Raw genomic sequence first — 23,820 nt, 5'->3', positions numbered from 1 at the left:
GCTTGCATTTTGGACCCTGGCTCCACTCCACTTCAAGTTGTCAAACTTGCTAGCGTCCTTTCAAAGACTGGCAGACCCCCCGCACCGCTATGCTGTTCTGGCGCAGCTCATCTCTCATGAGGTTATAGCCATTGTTCCCTGAAAGGGAAACATTTCTGCATGGACTCTGCCAAGTTAGGCATTGCTTCCCTCCATCTGGGAGACCTTCTGGTCTCTGTGGACATCAAGGATGCCTACTTGCTACCCGACCCCGTGTAGAATCTCTGTGGGCCCTCCCACACTTTCCAGATATTGAAGGGCTTTTAAAGCCCAGGTCCTGAAGGTTAGGGGCATATCATATTCAGTTATCCCTTCCCTTTTCAAAGCTATGACAATTTTTTTTACACAAAGTTTACCCTTGCACCTGCATATTTCTCATGGTGAAGTGAGGAAAATCTATCCCAAAAAGTACACCATGGGTGTCATTCACATTATTCCCTCTGTACATCACCTAGTGACACTGTGATATCTCAAACTGGTTCTGTCAGTTCTTCAGAAACTGCCCTTTGAACCTCTAAGAGATAATCCTTTGTCTAATCTCACTCATAAGGTTGCCTTCCTTGTTGCCATCACCTCTGTTATGTGAGTTTCTATGTTGGTGGCATAAACCTGTAAAGAATCCTTTCTTCTGTTACACAGAGACTTTAGGGCCAAGGTCTCTTTTCTTCCCAAGGTTTTTCTTCCTTTCACCTTAACCAGGACATTGTCCCACCTTCTGTATGTCCTGTTTCATAGCAGTCAAAAGGAGATTTCTCTCTATTGTCTGAATATTGTATGCACTGTTCAAGTCTATCTCTCAGCTCTCCCTTTAGACAATCTCATTTCTGAAGGTCCCCATAATGGACAGGCAGCCTCTGCTAATCATTTACGATCATTAGGTGGATTTGGCAACTACTTATTCAAGCCTTCAGACTGAAGGACAGGCTTACATATTTCTGCCTCACTTCACTTTCAGTTAGTGCTTCTCTGCCTTTTTAACATCAAGTTTCTCATATTTTCAAGGCTGCCACATTTTGTTCAGTTCACACCTTTTATGTTTTTCCAGGTGGACTTTCAAGCCTCACCTTATGCCAGCTTCAAGTGTAAAGTTTTTTTGGGCATCTCTGTTGAGCCCCCTCTGTTAACCTGAGACTTTTCCTGGCCATAGTAGTGTAGTTTGCTGGGTTGCCCAGCCCTCAGTTGGACTGCTCTGGGATGTCCAAGTGTACTTTATGTCCTGTGTTCCTTAATGTACGATTAAGAAAATATTTTTTTTACTTACCATAAAATCGCTTTTCTTTGTGTACATTAGGGACCACAAATTATAATTATAAGAGTGGATTATAAGAAAATAGCTATGTTCTTATAATCCACTCCTACTAGTGCCTTTGTTTCAAAACAAAATTATGATGGGAGTTTTTTTTGTTTTTTGGTTTTTGTTTTTTTTTTTAGGCTATCCTTACAGCTTTGTTTGCCAGTGTCCAATCTCCTGAAGGCAGTAGCAATGTACCAATGCACCTGAATCACTTGATCATGTGTCCCCTAATGTACTCTAAGGAAAGGTTTTCATGGTAAATCAAAAATCCTAATTAGCTGTGTATTAATACACTGCTATCGATTAAATAATTTGCTGCGGTTTAAACAAAACTTAGTGCTTTTAGGAGAACTTTCAGCCCACAGATTCTTTTGAATATTAGTATGTCAATTCTCCCAGTTCAAATTGCACGATATATTCATAGTGGCAGATGAGATTCATGAACTGCATATGTTACTTCTATAGGGGTACAACATTTTTTTTTAACAGATTCTCTTGTCTATAAACAGCTTTCATGATTGTATTTTGCTGTTTGGCAACATAAAGGTGATATCACTATCTCGGCAGTTCTCTAAGAAAAGCATAACTGTGTAGTTATCTAAGTAAATAAGTTTATTTGAATTTTCATTATTTATACTGTTTTTTTCTGGGGGGGGGGGGGGGGGGGGGTATAAAGCTTGTTGTTGCAAATAAACTTTAATCAGATGGCTATTCTGCTAACACAAGCTTAAAAGTGCACCTATGTTCAGACTATGAACAATGTATTATTTATATGTATTTACAGTAAAAGAGTTTAAAAAAACAAGCCATCCCTGACCTTTCTAACTGCTTTTACTGTGATGTAGTTCTTTCCCAAAGATCACAACAAAGACACTGAAATATGGCTTCATTTGGTTACTAGCAGGTTAGACACATTGTGGCATGTTTACATAAAGTGCTTGACAGGCCAATAGTCTGGTGAAATCCAAAACAATAAGACATTTCTGTGCCTTTATGGACTTTGAAGATGTATTTCTCCACAATGTCTGTATGTACATAGGTGAATTATGACTTGTTTTAAAGTGCTTTTACAGCTTGTTCAGAAAATATAAATACTTTAGTGGCATAGTCAGGGCACAGCTTCACTTTGAAGTATAAACTTACATATAAGGTAAAGCACTGAGTTGTCATCTGTAATTGGGGTGCACAGAGACACCTGATGGCGGCTAGCAATATGTACGATCTGGTCACTGAACTAACCTTTTTATTTAAGATTATTATACAGATATGCATTGTAACATAACATAACATTCATCTTTGAAAAACAGGAGCACTTAAAGTGGTTGAAAACCCTTACATATACTCAGTTAAGTGACTGGCCTCAGGTAATACGCAGGGATCCTCCTACATAGGTTGTACGTGTTTATCTGCAGCCATCTCTTCTCTACTTTCATTCTAAATCCTGAATTCACACAGCTTGTCTGCGTTTCCAGAAAGCAGGGGTCGGGAGCAGAAGTTACACTCAGTGAAAAGAGCCCTGAGAGCTGATTGGAGGAAATTGACACCACCCTTTCCCCATCACAAAGCACACAGGAACAGTGCTGAGGCTGTCAATCACAATCTGTGTGCTGGAAGTCCCTTCCCTGTCACCTTTTTTCCCTTGGGATGAGGAAAACTTGCCAGAAGTGTTTCATGCTGGTAGCAGAGTTAGAAAAGCAGTGGGCAATAATGACACTTAGTGCTTTTAATTGAGACAAGTACACATTATAGAACAATATGCTTTGTTTATATTTCATGTCTGTGGTTTGCAACCACTTGAAAGTGTCATTAAAACTGTCAGTACATGCTGTTTATACTTGCTGTCAATGGGATTTGTTTTCTGTATTCTGAAAAAACCCTGGTTGATCCTACTGTTCACTGGCACTCCATTTCTGTGTCCCTGCTGCAACCTGAGATGGTGTAGACCAGCCATTGCCGCATCCTACTGAGCATGCTCCAGTTTTAATTTCCTTCTAAGCTGTTCATTTCCTCCTTATTCTTGTCTGTGCAGCGCACATGACTATAGAGTCTCACTTGTGGGTGTATACATAGGGATAAATGACAGCCCACTCCCTTCCTTCTCCTCCTCCATGCCCACTAAACAGCCAAAAACTATGGGGTGGGATATTACATGTTGATTGGAAGCATCACCCCTCTGTAATTACAAGCATATACAAACAATAGGTACAGGCTGGATGGGCGTTAAACAGGCTGTAATTGGCAGAACCTCTCCCCTAGATACCCCACACTAGGTTTTAGAACACAAATAATAACGATTTAGGTTCAAATACATATATGTATGTTAATTTAAAACATTTTATATTTATTTCTCCATTTTTATGTATTGTATTCTGAAGGCAAAAACTGAAAATTAAACAATGACTGTTTAGTATCACTTTAATTGCTGGCTTATTTTTGGATGGTGGAGGTAATAGCGATCAGATGGGAAATTCCTTTGTGACAGATTGATCCCCCCCAATCTGTATGAGCATTTCTAACAGATCTGGAAATTTGGGCCCCCCTGCAAATCAGCAGATCATGCAGGGGGCAGTGGTAAAAATGTGTTTGAACCTCCGAACTGGTATTTTAATGTTGGCTGGATGCCAGTGGGTTGAATCTCCAACCAAGTTATTACATATTTTTTGCACTCCAGTAATGAGATTTCAGTTGTCAAATTCCCAGTTCCACTCTACTGCAGGAGCCCTTATGGTCTCGACTAAAATTCTTCTTTATTGTTGCACCTGAAAAAAACATTGAGACACATATATAATCTATAAAAGTTACCAAATTAACTTTTTGTTTACAAATTAAGTTTGTGAAAGGGGTCTTGCCCAAAAATAGCAAATGTAGGTAAGATGAAACCACACATCAACTTGTTATGCGTTTTGGATCCTGTGTTGTTCTCATATCTGTATGTCCACTCCCAATTGCACTTCCTGTTGTGACTATTAGGAATGTTAGAGACTACAGCATGCAGTTCAGCTTTAGATTATTATTATATATAGTATTACTTTTTTGGTAGTGTGCATCAAAGGGTTACTAAACCCTCGTTTTTTGGGGGTTTTTTTGTTTTTTTTAATAACAAACTTATCATACTTACCTCCACTGTGCAGTTCGTTTTACACAGAGTGGCCCTGAACCTCATCTGGGGATCCCCCAGCGGCGCTCGCGGCTCCTCCTGGCATCTGAAAACCCCCTCCCGAGTCCAGTGTTTGCGTCCATAGACACAAGATGCCGGACTCGGGCCCCAGGGCCCGTGTCATTGGATTTGATTGACAGCAGCGGGAGCCAATGGCTGCGCTGCTATCAATCTATCCAATCAAGAGCCGAGACAATGGGCAGAGAGTGTGAGTGCATCTTCGGCGTGGGAACGAACGTCTCAGGTGAGTAAAACGGGGGGGCTTCTCAGTGACAGAAGTTTTTTCACCTTAATGCATATCATGCATTAAGGTGAAAAAACACGAGGGTTTACAAACCCTTTAACTTGAATTTCTTTTTCCCCTCCCCGGTGGCTCAGTAATGCAGATCATGGTCTGTACTATAATAGTAAAATATATCTATGTTCCCACCATCTGATTTCAACTGCATACTTGTTAAAATAAGATTCTAAAGCTAGTAAAAAAAAAAAGTCTTCGATTTGATTTGCTAAACGCCGTTATATTGGCAGGTCAGTCTGTTGCTGAATCTGTTGCCATCACACAAATGTTTAACATCGTGTTGTAAGTAATGGGGGTAATGATATAGCCATTTTTAGCAGAATAAGAGAAACTTAATGATTATACTATGTTAAAACTTCAACTGTTAATGAAAAATAAAATGTCCAACTAGATTTTTACAGTTATGTTTAGAGCTGAAGAATACCAATTCCAAGTAGATTTTAGTGGTCTATTAAAAAGTAAATTAACAAACTCTGTTTTTCATTTTTTATTTTAAGGCCTAATCACTGGGGGATAAAGTGTAGTTTTGTGAAAATAGTGAGAAATGTCAGGATTAAAGCAAAACTAAACTGAAGTTGTAACTTGCGCATTCTTGTATACTTGCAAGTCTGTTACCTTTTGCATTGTCCATGTTTCATATTATCCATTTGCCATCTAGCCTAGTCTGCTCATCAGCAATAAGCCCCTTTCACATGGGGTGGACTCCACCAGTGGATCCACAGTGCTCAGCAGGGGATCTCGCCGCTAATTCCCGCTGAGCAGGAGGATGACAGGTTTGTGTCCGCTCTGCTGATGCAAAGTAGAAATGGACACAGCCCACTGTTCTCTATGGGGCTGTCAGATGGAAACTGACTGCCTGTCAGTTTCTATCTGACTATTATTGGATCCCCATCCATCTGTTTTTAGCAGACAAGATCGGATTGGATGTCGGGGGGTGTCAGCGGATCCGCTGCTCCATAAAGAGCAATGGATTGTCAGATCGGGTCCGCCTGAAAAACGGACAGGCGGACCTAATCGGTCCGTTAGCGTAAAAAGGGCCTTAGTGTGAGATGATGAAGAGTTGCTACCATCTGAGGGAAGTAATGTAATCATGGAAACAGAAAGTTCTGTAACTAGCATGTGATAGGATAGTTACCTAATCCTTCCTCTCTCCTGGCCTTTTGCAGCCACATGTTCCTTATTTTAAAATATGCAACTGTCAACAAATGGGAAGGGAGGACTCGCGGAGGATTGGGAAAGGTTGATATCACTGTGCAGTGATAGTTTCTGCATGATTATGCAAGTATAGGAGTACAGTAATCTACAAGAGGAAAAAGTGGAAAGCCTATGACCTCTGGGCTGTACAGCAGAAAAGCTGAATCCAAGAGATCAGATGATGTCTTATTAGACGAAACGCGTCAGGACGCCTCTACTGATGCCACTGCGTCATTATATTTTACCAAAGCACTTTTTTATCTTCTCAAATGTGAGTGTTCATTTTTTATTTACTCAATAAATGTTTCCTGCTTAAAATGGAATTACGCTATGTGGCCTATTCTCTCTCCTTTTTATAAACGCACCATCTTGGAGAAAATTCTTCTGATTTAATTCTTGGTCACTAATTTCCTGGTTGCAATCTACTGGAGATAATAGTGTGATGGTTCCTCGCTTTATATGTCCCTATTTGAAGTTGTGTATGCTGATATACATCTCCCCTGGGTGTATAACACCACAAGCTTTGTTGACTCATTAGGCATACGCCTATTTGGGTTCAACATGTCTGGTAAGCCTTTTTTCCTATTGGTGGTGGACTATCTACAGACAAACTTGTCTACACTGATTATCTTGGAAGTCACTTTATCCATTGAGACCATACATTTATGGACTATATATACACTTAAAAATGCACATACACTTTCATTTTGTGTAATATTGCACTTTAATGTATCGCTGTTCACTTTATACTACCTTTTTTTTGGTGTATGCCAAATATTGTGTTTATTCATCATAATTCATATTTTCTATGATCCTTTATGCATATAAGGAATTTTTGCAATTAAAATATGCTCATTTAGTTGGAGTATTTTTCACTATTATCAAATTTAGCGTTGCACTTTACCACACAGTGGAGCAAAAAAGTATTTAGTCAGCCACCAATTGTGCAAGTTCTCCAACTTAAAAAGATGAGAGAGGCCTGTAATTGTCATCATAGGTTTACCTCAACTATGAGAGACAAAATGTGGAAACAAATCCAGACAATCACATTGTCTGATTTTTTTAAAAGAATTTATTTGCAAATTTATGGGAAATAAGTATTTGCTCACCTACAAACAAGCAAGATTTCTAGCTCTCACAGACCTGTATCTTCTTCTTTAAGGGGCTCCTCTGTCCTCCACTAATTACCTGTATTAATGGCACCTGTTTGAACTTATCAGTATAAAAGACACCTGTCCACAACCTCAAACAGTCACACTCCAAACTCCACTGTGGTGAAGACCAAAGAGCTGTCAAAGGACACCAGAAACAAAATTGTAGACCTGCACCAGGCTGGGATGACTGAATCTGCAATAGGCAAGCAGCTTGGTGTGAAGTAATCAACTGTGGGAGCAATAATTAGAAAATGGAAGACATACAAGACCACTGATAATCTCCCTCGATCTGGGGCTCCACGCAAGATCTTACCCCATGGGGTCAAAATGACCACAAGACCGGTGAGCAAAAATCCCAGAACCACACGAGGGGACCTAGTGAATGACCTGCAGAGAGCTGGGACCAATGTAACAAAGGCTACCATCAGTAACACACTATGCCGCCAGGGACTCAGATCCTGCAGTGCCAGACGTGTCCCCCTGCTTAAGCCAGTACATGTCCAGACCCGTCTGAGGTTTGCTAGAGAGCATTTGGATGATCCAGAAGAGGATTGGGAGAATGTCATATGGTCAGATAAAACCAAAGTAGAACTGTTTGGTAGAACCACAACTCGTCGTGTTTGGAGGAGAGAGAATGCTGAGTTGCAATCAAAGAACACCATACCTACTGTGAAGCATGGGGGTGGCAACATCATGATTTGGGGCTGTTACTCTGCAAAGGGAACAGGACGACTGATCCGTGTACATGAAAGAATGAATGGGGCCATGTATCGTGAGATTTTGAGTGCAAACCTGCTCCCATCAACAAGGGCATTGAAGATGAAACGTGGCTGGGTCTTTCAGCATGACAATGATCCCAAACACACCGCCCAAGCAACGTAGGAGTGGCTTCGTCAGAAGCATTTCAAGGTCCTGGAGTGGCCTGGCCAGTCTCCAGATCTCAACCCCATAGAAAACCTTTGGAGGGAGTTGAAAGTCCGTGTTGCCCAGCGACAGCCCCAAAACATCACTGCTCTAGAGGAGATCTGCATGGTCAACATACCAGCAACAGTGTGTAACAACCTTGTGAAGACTTACAGAAAACGTTTGACCTCTGTCATTGCCAACAAAGGATATATAACAAGGTATTGAGATAAACTTTTGTTATTGACCAAATACTTATTTTCCACCATAATTTGCTAATAAATTCTTTCAAAAATCAGACAATGTGATTATCTGGATTTGTTTCCACATTTTGTCTCTGATAGTTGAGGTATACCTATGATGACAATTACAGGCCTCTCTCATATTTTTAAGTGGGAGAACTTTCACAATTGGTGGCTGACTAAATACTTTTTTGCCCCACTGTATATTTAGTTCACTTATCCACAAACTGATCCTTTGTTGTGCTTTCTTGTGAGACAGCGTTTTGTTTTTCCTTTTTTTTTTTTTTTCTTTTTCCCGTAGAGAAGTCATGTCCTGCACTGTGCCCACGTAGTATCCTGGGAACCTGCTGACCTTCGTCTCCTGATTGGCTCACTGGTTGTGAGCCAATCAATCCCGCTGATGCCAATAGCAAATCAGGAGTGCGAGTCCCCGAAGAGGCCAGGCTCTCGTGGACATCGCTAGATCGAGAGGGGGCTCAGGTAAGTATTAGGGGGCAGCTGCACACAGAAGTTTTTTTACCTTCATGCATAGAATGCATGAAGGTAAAAAAAACTTGTGCCTCTACAACCACTTTAAGCTCCAAGGTTTTATTTCACAGAATGTGACAAACACATGTGTTTGAGTACAATAAAGGACTGAAATATTAGTTTGAGATTCATCAGGCCAGGCAAGTTTCTTTCAATGTTTATTAATCCGGTTTTGGTGATATTGGTTATACGTAATCTTCTTGTTTTTCAATAATATTTGAACCTGACCATGTTCTGCTGCTGTAGACCCTCATCTGTAGGACAGTTTAGCACAAAAAGTTTGGTGCCAAATTTTGGCATGACGTGCATTAATGGTCCATTGATTTGATAGTATAAGGCAGTGGTTTTCAACTTTATGAGGAATGGGGGCTTCAACTGTGGCCCCTACCATCACCAAAGGGCTACATATAATGTTCACTAAGACCCCTTTCACACTGAGGCCGCGTTAGCGCTAAAGCACCGATCATTTTTGCTTTAGCGCTGTTTAAGTGGCACTTTTCGGTCGCTAGCGGGGCGCTTTTAACCCCAAAGAAGGGGTTTAAGGCACCTGTGTTGCGGTGCTTTGGAAGCGCTGCCCATTCGTTTCAATGGGCAGAGGATGTTTTGGAAGCGCTAAATACAGCACTCCCAAACCACCCCAAAGATGCTGCTTGAAGCACTTTTCCTAACGTCCCACAAACGCACCGCCCCAGTGTGAAAAATCACACTGAAATTAATGGGAGGCAGTTTTCAGGAGCTATTTTTAGCGCTAAAAACGCCTGAAAACCAGCCTCAGTGTGAAAGAAGCCATAACGTAATACTACAGAAGAGTCTGTAGACCTACACTGGAGATGGCCAGAGACTACAGACATTCTACAGGTGTGGTTGGTAGCTGATGACACAGTGCAGGACACAGCCAGAATTTTGTTACCAAGACTGCTAGAGATCACTGCCATTGCAGTCACTTTACAAATCAAATTGGGTGAAATGTGCAGCGCTTATATATATATATAGTTACATAGTTACATAGTAGGTGAGGTTGAAAAAAGACACACGTCCATCAAGTCCAACCTATGTGTGTGATTATGTGTCAGTATTACCTTACATATCCCTGTATGTTGCGGTCATTCAGGTGATTATCTAATAGTTTTTTGAAGCTATCAATGCTCCTCGCTGAGACCACCGACTGTGGAAGGGAATTCCACATCCTTACCGCTCTTACAGTAAAGAACCCTCTACGTAGTTTAAGGTTAAACCTCTTTTCTTCTAATTGTAATGAGTGGCCCCGGGTCTTATTAAACTCTCTTCTGCGAAAAAGTTTTATCCCTATTGTGGGGTCACCAGTACAGTATTTGTAAATTGAAATCATATCCCCTCTCAAGCGTCTCTTCTCCAGAGAGAATAAGTTCAACGCTCGCAACCTTTCCTCATAACTAAGATCCTCCAGACCCTTTATTAGCTTTGTTGCCCTTCTTTGTACTCGCTCCATTTCCAGTACATCCTTCCTGAGGACTGGTGCCCAGAACTGGACAGCATACTCCAGGTGCAGCCGGACCAGAGTCTTGTAGAGCGGGAGAATTATCGTTTTATCTCTGGAGTTGATCCCCCTTTTAATACATGCCAATATTCTGTTTGCCTTATTAGCAGCAGCTTGGCATTGCATGCCATTGCTGAGCCTATCATCTACTAGGACCCCCAGGTCCTTTTCCATCCTAGATTCCCCCAGAGGTTCTCCCCCAGTGTATAGATTGCATTCATATTTTTGCCACCCAAATGCATTATTTTACATTTTTCTACATTGAACCTCATTTGCCATGTATCGCCCACCCCATTAATTTGTTCAGGTCTTTTTGCAAGGTTTCCACATCCTGCGGAGAAGTTATTGCCCTGCTTAGCTTTGTATCGTCAAAGACACCAGAAGCTGCTTACCAGAGGGATTGATCTCAAATAGGTGTACACCTAGTGAGTCAAGCTTTGTGGTATAATATACTAAGGGGATCAGATGCTCTATCCAGATATGACCTCCAGATGGGCCTCCGAACAGGTGTAAGGTATGAATGGACTCAGTAGATGTATACCTATATATATGCCTATATCTACTGAGTCCATCCATACCTTATGCCTGTTCGGAGGTCCATCTGGAGGTCATATCTGGATAGAGCATCTGATCCCCTTGGTATATTATACCACAAAGCTTGATTAACTCACTAGGTGTACACCTGTTTGAGTTCAATCCCTCTGGTAAGCAGCTTCTGGTGTCTTTGGTGGTGGATCTACTATCAACTGTTATTACATCATACATATTTGAAGTTAAAGACTGTCACTATATTATATCCACATGTGGTTGAGGATTATCATCACACATGATTGAAGCTTGTCACTGACTTTTTTCTTTTTTGGACATCACACGTCCAAGTTCCTCTGTTTATAGACATCACATATCATAATAGAGGACTGCTTGGAGTATTTTTGAGCACATCACTTATTATTCACGTTTTTTGTACTCATATTATTTGTTATGGTTTATATGATCACATAAGCGCTGCACATTTCACCCAATTTGTCATTTTTGCAACTTTATCCAATGCTGTGCTGGCTGCTTTAGTTTTTTTTTTTTTTAAATCTTTTATAGACTGCGCGGTATATATTTGTTTATACTTTACAAATCCATGCCCCCACTACTGACTACTGGGTTCCGAGAGGGCCACACAACAGGTACCAAGGAACCACAGGTTGGGCACTAGAGGTATAAGGAATAATAGTTAGGTTCGGTTTTAGGGTTTAAAGGAGAAGTATAGCCAAAGCTCGCTTGGCTGTATTTCTCCTGTGGATCACAGAAGTGCAGTTCATTCTGCACTCCTGTGACCCATTTTCAGCAGACAGCAGGCTGAAGTCACAGAGCCGGTTCAGGTTAGGGTGAGATCGCAACAATGGACTCGGGATCCATCCACATGCCTGGACCAGCAACCCGGCTCAGCCTTTCAGCAAGCTGCTGAGAGGCTGAGCCGGCCACTCCTGCCCCCTCCACAGCCCAGTGCTCCAGTGAGCGAGGGTGGGTAGAGCAGAGAGTCGGTGACTAGCAGTCACCAGTTCTCTGCTCACAGAGATGTGAGAACTGAGCGATTGGCGGTGTTCGATCACTCTGTTCCCACTGTTAGAGGCATCGGGAGGTATCCACCTAGGTAAGTATGATTCTAAAGAAAAACAAAAAAACACATACATCTCTTTTAAAGCTGAACTCCAGTCTTGGTTTAATTTTTTTTTTTATAGTTGTGCAAGCTTCTCTTCTGTACTAAAATTGCTTACTCGATTTTAACCGCACCCGTAATTATATTAGAAGAATTATGATAATGTAAGTGGGCTTCTAATTAACACTACAAAATGTAAATCTACCCATGTCAGAACCAAAATGAGATATTTGTGGTTTATGTAACTTTTTGCTGTGTAGTTTATTGCCACTGGTTAGGATTGTTCATTGACCATTTGTGTTTAATTTTTTTTGTTATTTATAATGTCTCATTTTAACATTTTCCCTTTGTGCATCATATCACTGCACCATTTCAGTATATTTAGGGAGACCCCTTTAAACACTCTTTTAAAACCATTTTTTGTAATTGGTTATTAAAAAATGTAAGGAGACACCGTATGCCTTTGCATTAGGTGCAAATAGACAGGTTGGGACACCTGCTGCAAACTTCAGCAGAAGTAAAGTGTTCCTAACTGTTCTTAAGGCGAGAATGTAAGTGTCAAGTCTGTACAATTTGTAATGACATTCTGAAGTGCTAGAACATTGGGTTTCCTGGAACCCAGGCTTCTTTGTACTCTCTTCATTGAGCTTCCAGGAAGCCAGACGAATTTCATCTAGAGATGTTAAATTTATTGATACTTCAACATTACCAGTGTAAGTATAATGCGTTCAGCATGAGTTAGATGTTAATAGATAGATGTTATGGATGTCACTTTTTCTCTTGTATGACAAGAGACACTTTTAATTTGTGAGTACTGCTTTTTTTCTCTCGTAGCTTTGTAATTGTCTTGATTCTGTTTACAGCTAACTTAGGCTAGGAATATTCATTCATACCAGGACCTTAACCCCTTCCCGCCGACCGTACGCAGATCTGCGTACTCAGCTTTCCGGGGTTATACCGGGATGATGCCCGCAGCTGCAGGCATCATCCCGGGACCGTTGTTTAGAGCCAGCGATCGGCTGTCCGTGTATAACAACCGATGCGGCTAAAAGCCGCTCGGTTGTTATACCGGAGGAGCGGGAGGGGACATCCCCCCCTCCCGCCGCCTCCTGCCACTCTTACCGGGCCTCCCGTGCGATCGGGAGGCCCAGTGTCCAATCGGCTGCCTCCGGCGGCTGGGGGCGGGCTGGAACGAAGCCATGAATGGCTTCGTTCCAGCCTTCTAATTGTAAACGCGGAAGCGACGTCATGACGTCACTTCCTATTTACTCGACTGCCAATGGCGCCGGTTTTAAAAAATACTCAGTATTCAGAATCGCCCTTTTCTTTTAGACCCCCGATCCCTCCATAAAGAGTACCTGTCACCACCTATTACTGTCACAAGGGATGTTTACATTCCTTGTGACAGCAGTAAAAGTAAAAAAAAAAAAATTTTTTTAAATACAATTCATAAGTAAAAAAATTAATAAAATAAATAATAAAAAAAAAATTCTTAAAGCACCCCCATCCCCGCAAGCTTGCGCAGCGAAGAAAACGCATACGGAAGTTGCGCCCGCATATGTAAACAGTGTTCAAATCACACATGTGAGGTATCGCCGCAATCATCAGAGCGAGAGCAATAATTCTAGCACTAGACCTCCTCTGTAACTCTAACCTGGTAACCGTAAAAAAAATTTAAAGCGTCGCCTATGGAAATTCATAGGTACCGTAGTTTGTCGCCATTCCACGAGTGCGTGCAAATATAAAGCGTGACATGTTTGGTATCTATTTACTCGGCGTAACATCATCTTTCACATTATACAAAAAATTGGGGTAACTTTACTGTTTGGATTTTTTAAAATTCATGAAAGTGTCCCTTTTCCAAAAATTTGCGTTTAAAACACTGCTGCACAAATACCGTGTGATATAAAATATTGCAACAATCTCCATTTTATTCTCTAGATTCTCTGCTAAAAAATATATATAATGTTTGGAGGTTCTAAGTAATTTTCTAGCAAAAAATACGGATTTTAAACTTGTAAACACCAAATTTCAAAAATAGGCTTAGTCATGAAAGGATATAGTACATTGGAAAACCATATCTATGCTAGCTAAGTCATTTAGTAAAATTTGCCCTTCTTAATTTAAGAACTTTTGAAAAGTATAGCCTAATTTAAAGTGAAACCTAATGTCTATTTTGGTGTCTGGAAACAGTCCACTGTAAGCGGTGGCAGGACAAGGTCATCCAAAGCCCAGGGCTAACCTGCCAAATTGCGCCCCCCCCCCCTAAAAAAAATATTGCCACTCTAATATATTACTTTTATAGCACAAACCCCCAAAATCCCCCCTTCTAGCACAAATCCTCTTCTCCCATCCCTCTTCTTCCCAACACAAATCCCCCAAAATCACCACTCCTAGCACACCTCCAAAATTTGCCCTCCTAGAACAATTCTTACCCGCTGCCGCCCCCACAAATGCCCCTTCTCAACACAAATCCCCTCCCCCCCAGCCTCCTTGTGGTGCCCCTCTACCTCACATGATACCACAGTGCCCAGGGCAGCCGCCCCTCCTGCCCACCCCTTGTCCCGGCCCTGACTGTAAGCACTCAGTGTATGTAGAATGGTATTAATTCAGAATGTTAATGCTAGTGTTATGTCAGTGGCTTTTGTGGCTGGTATCTGAACACCTCTCTACAGAATCTACATAGTCACAACGTGCATAATGTTAGTTTATTCTTTCCACTGTATGTGTATCAGCCTTAAAACGCACTATATTGCATATGCAGTTATACCGTCTTTTCTACTGAAATAATCTTGCAATTTAATTTATTTTTATGCTGAAATAATGTTTTAAGGGAATTCAGTATAAATGTGTTAGGATTGTGCAGCTGGCTGTCACAAGCAAAAATAGATTAACCTACTTTAGTTTGACTGCACTGAACTGCTGATAAGGTCATATGGAAAGCAGCGCACAGTTATTCTTTGTGCAGTCCTAACAAACTGGACCCATTCCCTGTTAAAAATGTTGGGATTCTCTGCATTGCCATTTAAAGTGGTTGTAAAGGCAGAAGTTTTTTTTACCTTCATGCATTCTATGCATGAAGATAAAAAACCTTCTCTGTGCAGCAGGCCCCCTAATATTTACCTGAGCCACGTCTAGATCCAGCGATGTTGCAGGAGTGTCCCGGCTGCCTGGGATGCCCCTCCTCATTGGCTGAGACAGCAGTGCGGCGCCATTGTCTCCCACTGCTGTCAATCAAAGTCAGTCGGCCAATGAGGAGAGAAAGGGGGCAGAGCTAGGTTGCGGCTCCGTGTCTGAATAAACACAGGGAGCTGTGACTTGGCTCGGGTGTCCCCATAGCAAGCTGCTTGCTGTGGGGGCACTCAACAGGAGGGAGGGGCCAGGAGCACTGAAGTGGGACCCGAGAAGAGGAGGATCCGGGCTGCTCTGTGCAAAACCCCTGCACAGAGCAGGTAAGAATAACATATTTGTTGCTTTTAACTAATAAAAACTAGACTTTATTATCACTTTAAGGTTTGAGGGGATGTTGCTTAGATGAGGGATCCAGTGGTGGAAAGTTGAAATGATTTATGTACAATACAAGGAACATGTTTTAACTTCTTTATCGCACAGTGTTTGTTTTATTTATGCAAGCTAGTGAATACTAAAGTACCAACTGCTGTAACTTTTGTGACTACCTCTGGTCATTATTATTTCAATAAGAAATCAAAATTAAATGAAATGAAAACCTTTAAAGAAGATTGATGGCAGCACACTGCTTTTGTGTAGATAATTGCTCCAACATGCATGTGTTAAAAGCTATGATCAGCCATGTTCTAACAGGAAGATTCATATGGGTCATTACATTGGCTGATTCTAGTCTTTTCCCAGAACAACTGCTCTTCCAGATTGCTAATGATCAGCCAGTGAAATATATATATATAGGCAGAGGGAGACAGCTAATGATACTGATTAATTGGGAGTGCACAAAAGGAACAATGGTCTCTTATTTATTTATTTTTTTAATATGAGCACAATGAAAAATGATGTAAGATGCATGAAGCATGCTTTTTTTTTTTCTTCCTGTTTGCTCCGTATTGTATTAGCCAAACCATAGAATTTGTTAACCAGCCAGCATTAGGAAGAATGCGTTGCGCTTAAACAATACCCTTTCTGTACATTCTGATTCAGGTTCACTTACAGTAATGAGCATCAGCAGTGCATTCACAAATATATTCAATCCTGAGATTTTACATGCCCTGTTTCTTTGATATTTTCAGTGCTTCAGGCAGAAGTTGTGTCTGTGCATCTTTAGTTATGTTTACGTTTGACAGCTTAAGAGACTGCATAGCACAGAGATCTGTAATGATGAATTTCCATGTGAGAGTGCATTCATTCTCATCCCTCTCTGAACAGGTGACAAGAGATTTAAAACAATATGACAATAAAATCATAGAGTGCAAGTTTGAGAACAATTGCTGGGTCTTCATGCGGCAAAGAGTTGATAAAAGCTTTCCAAATGCCTACAAAACAGCTCTGGGTGAGTACAACATCTATGTCAAGAATGCATTTACCTTAATGCCTCTTATACTTTGTCGAGTTGCTTAAATTAAACAGGATTCTCTGCTAGAAGTGGCTGGTTCACACTGACCCAGCAGTTTCAATGTCACAGAATGTAATACAAAAGCAGCTTACACTTTTCTTCTTTTTTTTTTTTTTTTGTAAATCTCTACAGGAAAAAAGTTTGGACATTGGTAACATTTAAATGTGTTACATGGTCTTTTACTACCAGTTATATTTTAGTTCAGCTAATGTAAAAAAAAAAAAAAAGTAGGTTACAGTTCTTACAGCCCCTTTGAGCTAGCTTTACATTCCACGCTATGTGCTCTTGTCTATTTAGCAAGATTCTTAATGTGTGTGGTCTTACATTAACTGCACTAACACTAATTAATCGACTGATTGCATTTACAAAATTAAAGAGCTTTACATTTCAACTTGTATAATTAAACCAAACTCTAGTCAGGTCACTGCAAAAGAAAAAAAAAAAAAAAAAAAACAGGTCTCCTGCCCTGCTAGACATGGAAAAACTGTGTACATTTGGCAGGTAAAATATCTCCAATATATGTATTTCATCCATGTATTTATATGTTTACTTGAAATTCAGCTTTAACCTTTTATTTACTTAAATTGAAGGAAAGGACCATTTTAATTAAAGGGAAGGAGGGGCAAGGCAAGCTTAGCCTTGTAATTTATCTTCCAGTGTAAAATCTAATCTTAATCATACATTGTAGGATGCAGGATCACAGTCTTATGCCATGGGTTTTGCAGCTGTGTTCAGGAGATTGGACAGTGTCAAAGCTGTTAGGACAGCCCTGTCTAACCCTTCCCGTTCCCAGGAAGTTTTTTTTTTTTTTTTTTGCTAGTGTACTCAGGAGAGTGATTGTCTTTTTGCTGAACTGAAAAAAGCAAAAATATTTCGTTTATTCTTTTGTTATTTTCTTAAGGTTTTTTTTTCTAGCAAGATCGTTAGCTGCTACAATGCAAAAGCATCTCCTTTTTTTGCGTCTTTCTGAATCTTTTAACTCCTCGATTAAGTCTTGGAGGGAACCATACAGCACAAGGAGGAAGATGCAGGACTGGCCTGTATTGTTGCTTTGGGGACTGGATCCTAAATTAGATGCTCACCTATGCACGTAGTGCACTGTGTTAACCGCTTTAACTGCGGGGTGCTATCCAGGTCCAGAACTGTGGTCCATCCACCAGCGAACCCTGTCCCTGAAAACTCCTTAAAGGGAACTCTCCATGGGCTCTTACAAATCACCCAGATTATCTGTCATGGGGGCCATTCCACCATCCTGCTTCTTCATCACTGGCTCTAACAGATTGGCTGTTGAAGCACATGTCCTGAGGGTCTTAGACCTATTGTTCCTGGATCTATCTGGATGTGGTGCATACTCTGCATGGCTACCTCTTACCTACAGCTTATTTTAGATAATCTGATACACTCTTTTTCATTCCTTTTTCATCCTTGAGGATACCATAAGGGACCCCTGCCTCTTCGTCTACTATTTGCAGGTGGATTAGGGAAATCATCATTTAAGCTTATAGTCTAAAGCAGGGGGTCTCCAAACTTTCCAAGCAAAGGGCCAGTTTACTGTCCTTCAGGCTTTAGGGGGATTGGACTGTGGCCAGTGGGAGTAGAAAATGCCCCAACATCAGTGCCCCACCATTGGTTTTAATGGGAGAAATAGTGCCAAATTGTCGGTTTTAAAGGAAGAATTGTGACCCATTGATCATGTCAGTAGAAGGAAATGTGCCTCATCACACACGTCAGACTCCTCCACCTTACCAACTTGTTCAGTGTCTGCTACCTCTCTCTGCCAATCCCTCCACTGGCTTCCACTCTACCAACAAATTAAATTAAAAATACAAGTAAATCCAAATAGTGCAAAATTGTCGGTATCAAAGGAAGAATTGTGACCCATTGATCATGTCAGTGGGAGGAATGGTGCCCCATCATTGGTGTCAGTTGGTAAAATAGTTCCCCAAGGGCCAGATTAAGACAAAGGGCCACATCTGCCCTCCTGGGCCGCAGTTTGGAGACCACTGGTCTAAAGGTTTAGGTTCCACCCTTCCTTGTAATGGTGCATGCAACTAGATCTGTTACCACTTCATGGGCTTTTCAGCACCTGTTTCCTATTTTAGAAACGTTAGCTTCTGTGTACATTTGTTAAGTTTCAGCTATAAGGTGCTTCATGCTGCTCTTTGAGTTCGATTTTGACCTGTATGTTATGTGGGCCTGTTAAGGTTGGTTTGTTGTCCTCATTTGGATGTCCCATGGTGTAAGACCTGTGTCCTGTACTGTACAATTAACAAAATAGGATGTTTCACTTACCTGTAAATTATTTTTATTGAAGTACATTATAGGGCTCAGGTCCCTCCCCTCTGCTTCTTTTGATCCACTTCTGTTATTGCTTGCAAAAAAACGGCTTGCTGAGAGTTGGAGTGGTTACATAGGGCTATTATGACAGATTTGCTTTGCCAGTGTCTAATCTCCTGGAGCATGCTGCATAATCCATGGTCTAAGAATAAGATCTCGTGCTCTGTAATGTACTCCAAGAAAACGATTCTACAGGTAAGGCAAAAATAATATTTCTTTGAACACTTCCATCATTACTCTTTAACACATTGCCTCTGTGATGGAGTTTTCTTTATGTGGTTGACTAAAGTAATCTTGAGAAAAACATAGATGCTGCTATTGCAAACTTCTCTTGAAAAATGAATTTTGTTATGCTTTTCCGTCTGCTACAATACTTTGAGTTATTGACACAAAATTTGTATGCAAATAAGAATTTGACTTTCCTGATCTGAATGCTCCAAATCCATAATTTAAAATAACGCTTACATAAACCCACTGAAGTGACTAGCCTCAGGTGATACACAAGTGATAAAATAGACCGCCTACATAAGCTGTAGCTGTTAATCTGCAGCCCTCTTGGCTCTACAGTCTTTTAAAGTAAACAGTTTAGATGTCATTTCTTCGCTTCTCGGAGGCACGGGGCGGGGGATATAATGTCGCACAGTGCACAGCACAGAGCTGAGTGTAATCGAACAACTGAGTGGAAGAAAAGGACACACCTTCCTCTACACAATCTCACCGGGAAATATGTACATCTGAGGCTGTCAGTCACATGCTGTGTGCTGGAGGGTGGACAGGATCATCTCCCAGAATTCCCCGGTGCCTGGAAAAACTGTCAGAAGTAACTCATTTAGTTATCGGAGGAAGGAGAGAGCTGACATCCACACTAAGTACTATAAACTGAGGCAAGTGCATAACTATATGAGGATATACTTTGTTCATTTTTCTGTTCAGAGATTTATAACCATTATTAAAAGAAAGTCAGGATGTCCTCCATATTTCTTTCAAAATTGGCTTACTTTACGTGCCTGTGTTGACTAGATTTTGTCCACATTAGACAGGATTTGTGTTCCCATAAAAGTCTATTAGAATGTGAATCCTACTTTTGAAGCGAGAACAAAGAAAAAAGCCCCCCTAAATGGTACTTTGACAGACCACCAACTCTTATGATAAAAAATATGTTTTTAATGTACAATAAAAAGGCGTGAGCGTGTCTACACAATACAAAAATACATTCAATACAAAAAATACATTCCATAAAGAAACAGAACAAAAAATACACAAATATGAATCATCATGTCATATGTACTCTCCTAAGGGTAGTGTACCCTGATACCCAACGCGTTTCCAGTATTCTGATACCTTCATCAGGGGTTTGAGAGTTGAGAATGTTTTACAAATGTACAAATTCCAATGGGATGATTCTATGTTCAAACAGCACTCAAGGCGATTGGATCAAGTGAAGTATTCCATGGACGCCAGACCATGATGGTGGAAGGGCTAAAAGTGTACTATGTTTCCAGTATCCATGTATATTGAGTGAAGCTCCTTGTCACGAATAATCATTAGAGCTTTTTTAGTATGGGCTGCAAAACGGACGGATAAATATACAAACGTCCCCAAAATCAATGTGTCCTATGGGTGTCCAGGTCCAATGTATGGTGCCTTTTGTATGTCGGTGCCTTTTGAAGCTGGTCAAAGGCAAGTCAGTAGGAGGTCAAATATACCTGTCAGTGAATCTTGAATTATCTTAGAAGCATTTTAAACTAATGCCATCAACACAACCCCAAAGCCTGTGAACAGGCCCTAAAAAAACTGTAGGATGATGGCATCTGTAAATAATATGCAGCAAATATTTAAATTAGTGGAATAGAATATTAAGGTGACTTTTCACATTTACTTTGCCTCTTTTGCATCCCAATGGGAATAATGTACCATCTACTGTAAAACATAAGGATAGAGCCATGTGCATAATCAGCCAGATAGTGATGAACTTGTAATGTATCAGATTTCTCATATTCACAGAAAGCCGCAAATTAATTTGCTCATCTAAAGCAACCAGTGACCTGCAGCTCTCTTTGAAGTTGCTCCCAGTTCCCTCTCAGCAGGTGTTAAGCTTTGAATTATCTGGCTATCTGACCACCTACTGTTTTATAAACTTTTTATAAACATGTACCCAAGAAGAGATAAATTTTATATCATTTCTCCAAAGTATTTTTCCCGATACAGTAGAGGTGTGCAAACCATTTTTCCTATATTTACTGGCCACAAACATTGATTGCTGATAAATAAAGTGTTCTACAGACATTAGATCGTGTCCAGCCACTTAAGATTTTCTAATAAAAAAAAAATCTTTCTATGAACAGTGTACATTGACGTTGCATGTGCATGAATGGTTGTACCTCTGAGGGAAACAGTAGTGATCAACCAGGGAAATACACCCAAGATGATCTATTTATTTCACATGTAGGCCTGGTTAGGTAGCATCAGCCAGGGTTCTGTACAAACACACATTTACTGATGTGACTGTAATTGGCTGGATTGGGTTAATATTTTCCAGTATCTGCAGGCACCTTTTGTGAAATTAATTGTCTGCACTTGAAGAACACCCTAAATATTTCTCTAACTATTTCTAGACAGATTATTATATTTCTAGGCAGGTTACAGACTGTTAAAGTGGTAGTAAACTCTGCTTGGTGACTTATACCTACAGGTAAGCTTATAATAAAGTTTTCCTGTAGTTACAAGCAATATCTCCTAAACCTGCACCGTTTAGGGGATATTCGCTATTTTTGCAGCCAATGACATCACCGGTGCATGCGCACTGTGATCTGAATGGAAGACTGTAGGGTAATGTTGGCAGTCATTACTGATCTCTCTGTATGAAAATGCTGGTTGCCAGTAATCAAAAGGCTTCAGTGCTTTCTATGACACAGGCCCTGGACTCGTTTTCAAATCGGTTCACTGGCTATATGTTTGCTCCAAGTCAGTGGCTCAAAGTATTGAAGAGATAGGCAAGCAGCTAGCATTTTCACCAAAAAAAGCGTAGCCTCCATATTTCACTCAGCACAAGCTTCATTTTATGAACTGTGAATTTCTTTGATGGGAAAAGCATTCTTGGGGGAATGTGATTTTTCTTTAAATCACAATTAAATTCTACCGTTCATTTTCTTGAGAAAAACTTTGTTTTAAGAAAAAAATTGGTGTCATCACTTTTCGCCAATCGCATTGCAATATAAGGATCGATACAGTATTTAAAATATATCGTTCTAACTGTTGTATCAACTTCTCATACACATTCTTTTTTGCAGCTGTTTGCAACAGTATCCAGAATCCAGTAACCAAGGAGATGCTGTTTGAATTAATTGACCGACATACAGGAGCTATTCAGGGACAGATTCGGAAGCAGCCCCTGGATCCTGATGCTGAACTTATGCCCCCACCACCACCTAAAATATCACGGGTTGTTAACTGAGATGCAGATTAAGTGAAGCAAAGAGACATCATCTCAGAGGGGGAAGTTCATGCCCTCAGCACCACCTAAAATTTCATGGAATGTTAACTGAGATGCAGATTGTGTGAAGCGAGACATCTCCAAGGGGGAAGTTCATACACATGTTCCAGTGTCACATACTTGCAATAAGTACCTTTTCATAAAAAAAGAAAAAAAACAAAAACTTTTTGCACATTGTTCTTATTGTACCTCTCTTAATGTCACAAAGATACTTTCTCAAAATGCACATCAACGACTAAGTGCATTTACCTTGACTCCAGCATGAAAGTGCAAAGCATCAAATTAGAGACGTTGAAAGAGGTTTTTTTCCCCGAAGATGAGCTATTAGAACAGTCAGCTCAAAGAACTCAACTTTGTTTTTTCTTATGTATCTGTCCATCTTGGATATAAAACGATGGCTTCCCCCTTCCATCCTTAAATATATTTTTATTTTATTTAATTGGTTAGTGTATGTTAAGAATTATTTAATGTGCATTTGTTTTCCATTATTTCAACATGAAGATGACCGGCTCTAAATATTGATTGACCTGTATAGAAAACAACATTGTCTAGTTTTGCCTGTTTTAAATTTTGCTTCATATTTTCAGATTAAAAAAAGTGGAAATTTGTATCTTTGTATAATTTTCTGTATGTTTATGATTGGTGTAACGCTGGCCTTGCAGGCTGTGATGTGAATACTGGGTAGTGAGTGGAAAACAGTTAAGTATATTTGTGGATAAAAAGCTTCCAGCTTGCTGGGAAATATCTTCTTTTCTTTTTCATACATCATGGGACACAGAGTTAGGCTAATATTCATTACCTGGTAGACAGTCTTAGACAGGAAGTTATCCCCTTTATAACCCCTCCCCTACAGGAAGTACATGAGTTTTTTACCATTGTCTGCAGGGTGGATGGGCACGTTTGAGCTCTCTGAGCTCCAGGTCTCTAGTCCCACAAACGGTTCTTAAATATATCAAGGGATTGACCGATCGGATCCATTTGACACAGGCTCTATATGCTTAAATAGATGGTACCCGAGCCTCGCAGAGAAGACACAAGATCCTGCAAGGTTTTGCCTGTAATGCGACCTCCGGGCGATGGACCCTGCGAAGTGGAATCCTGGACACCACAGCGCTAAGGCATTCTTGCAGGGTGCTGTACAGGTCCAAGGGCGTGGACCCTACACATGAAAAGGGTACCCAGTCCTTGAAGGTCCTCAAGTGACAGGAACCCGCCGTGATGGGTGAAGATTGGGCTCTTCGCTTCTAAGCTGCCCTGCGCCTGGACAGGCAAATGAAACCCATTTATTTACTTTTTGTGGGGTGTCCCAATGATTGTAACAATCAGTCAAGCTAGCTAGAGGCTGGACACCTGTGTGCGGTGACCATAAGGGACAGTTTTTGTTCTAGCTGTGGGTGTTTGCAAAGTGTACTTTTTTTGCTTGTGTCTGACA

General features: G+C 40.7%; 1 protein-coding gene across 1 annotated transcript in view; it reads left to right on the top strand.

Moving 5' to 3' along the window:
* The window catches only part of RNGTT (RNA guanylyltransferase and 5'-phosphatase), a 543,333-nt gene extending 520,337 nt beyond the window's left edge, over positions 1 to 22,996 (top strand). Inside the window, exons 15-16 of the mRNA XM_073626921.1 lie at positions 16,372 to 16,495; positions 22,186 to 22,996. Coding sequence (XP_073483022.1) covers positions 16,372 to 16,495; positions 22,186 to 22,349 — 288 coding nt within the window. The 3' untranslated portion in view covers positions 22,350 to 22,996. The remainder of the gene's footprint in view (positions 1 to 16,371; positions 16,496 to 22,185) is intronic.
* Positions 22,997 to 23,820: the final 824 nt, after the last annotated feature.

This window comes from Aquarana catesbeiana, linkage group LG04 (assembly GCF_042186555.1).
Source record: "Aquarana catesbeiana isolate 2022-GZ linkage group LG04, ASM4218655v1, whole genome shotgun sequence".
NCBI classification, from domain to species: domain Eukaryota; kingdom Metazoa; phylum Chordata; class Amphibia; order Anura; family Ranidae; genus Aquarana; species Aquarana catesbeiana.
Note: the sequence above shows the minus strand (reverse complement) of the source record. Positions and strands in the feature narration are given on the sequence as shown.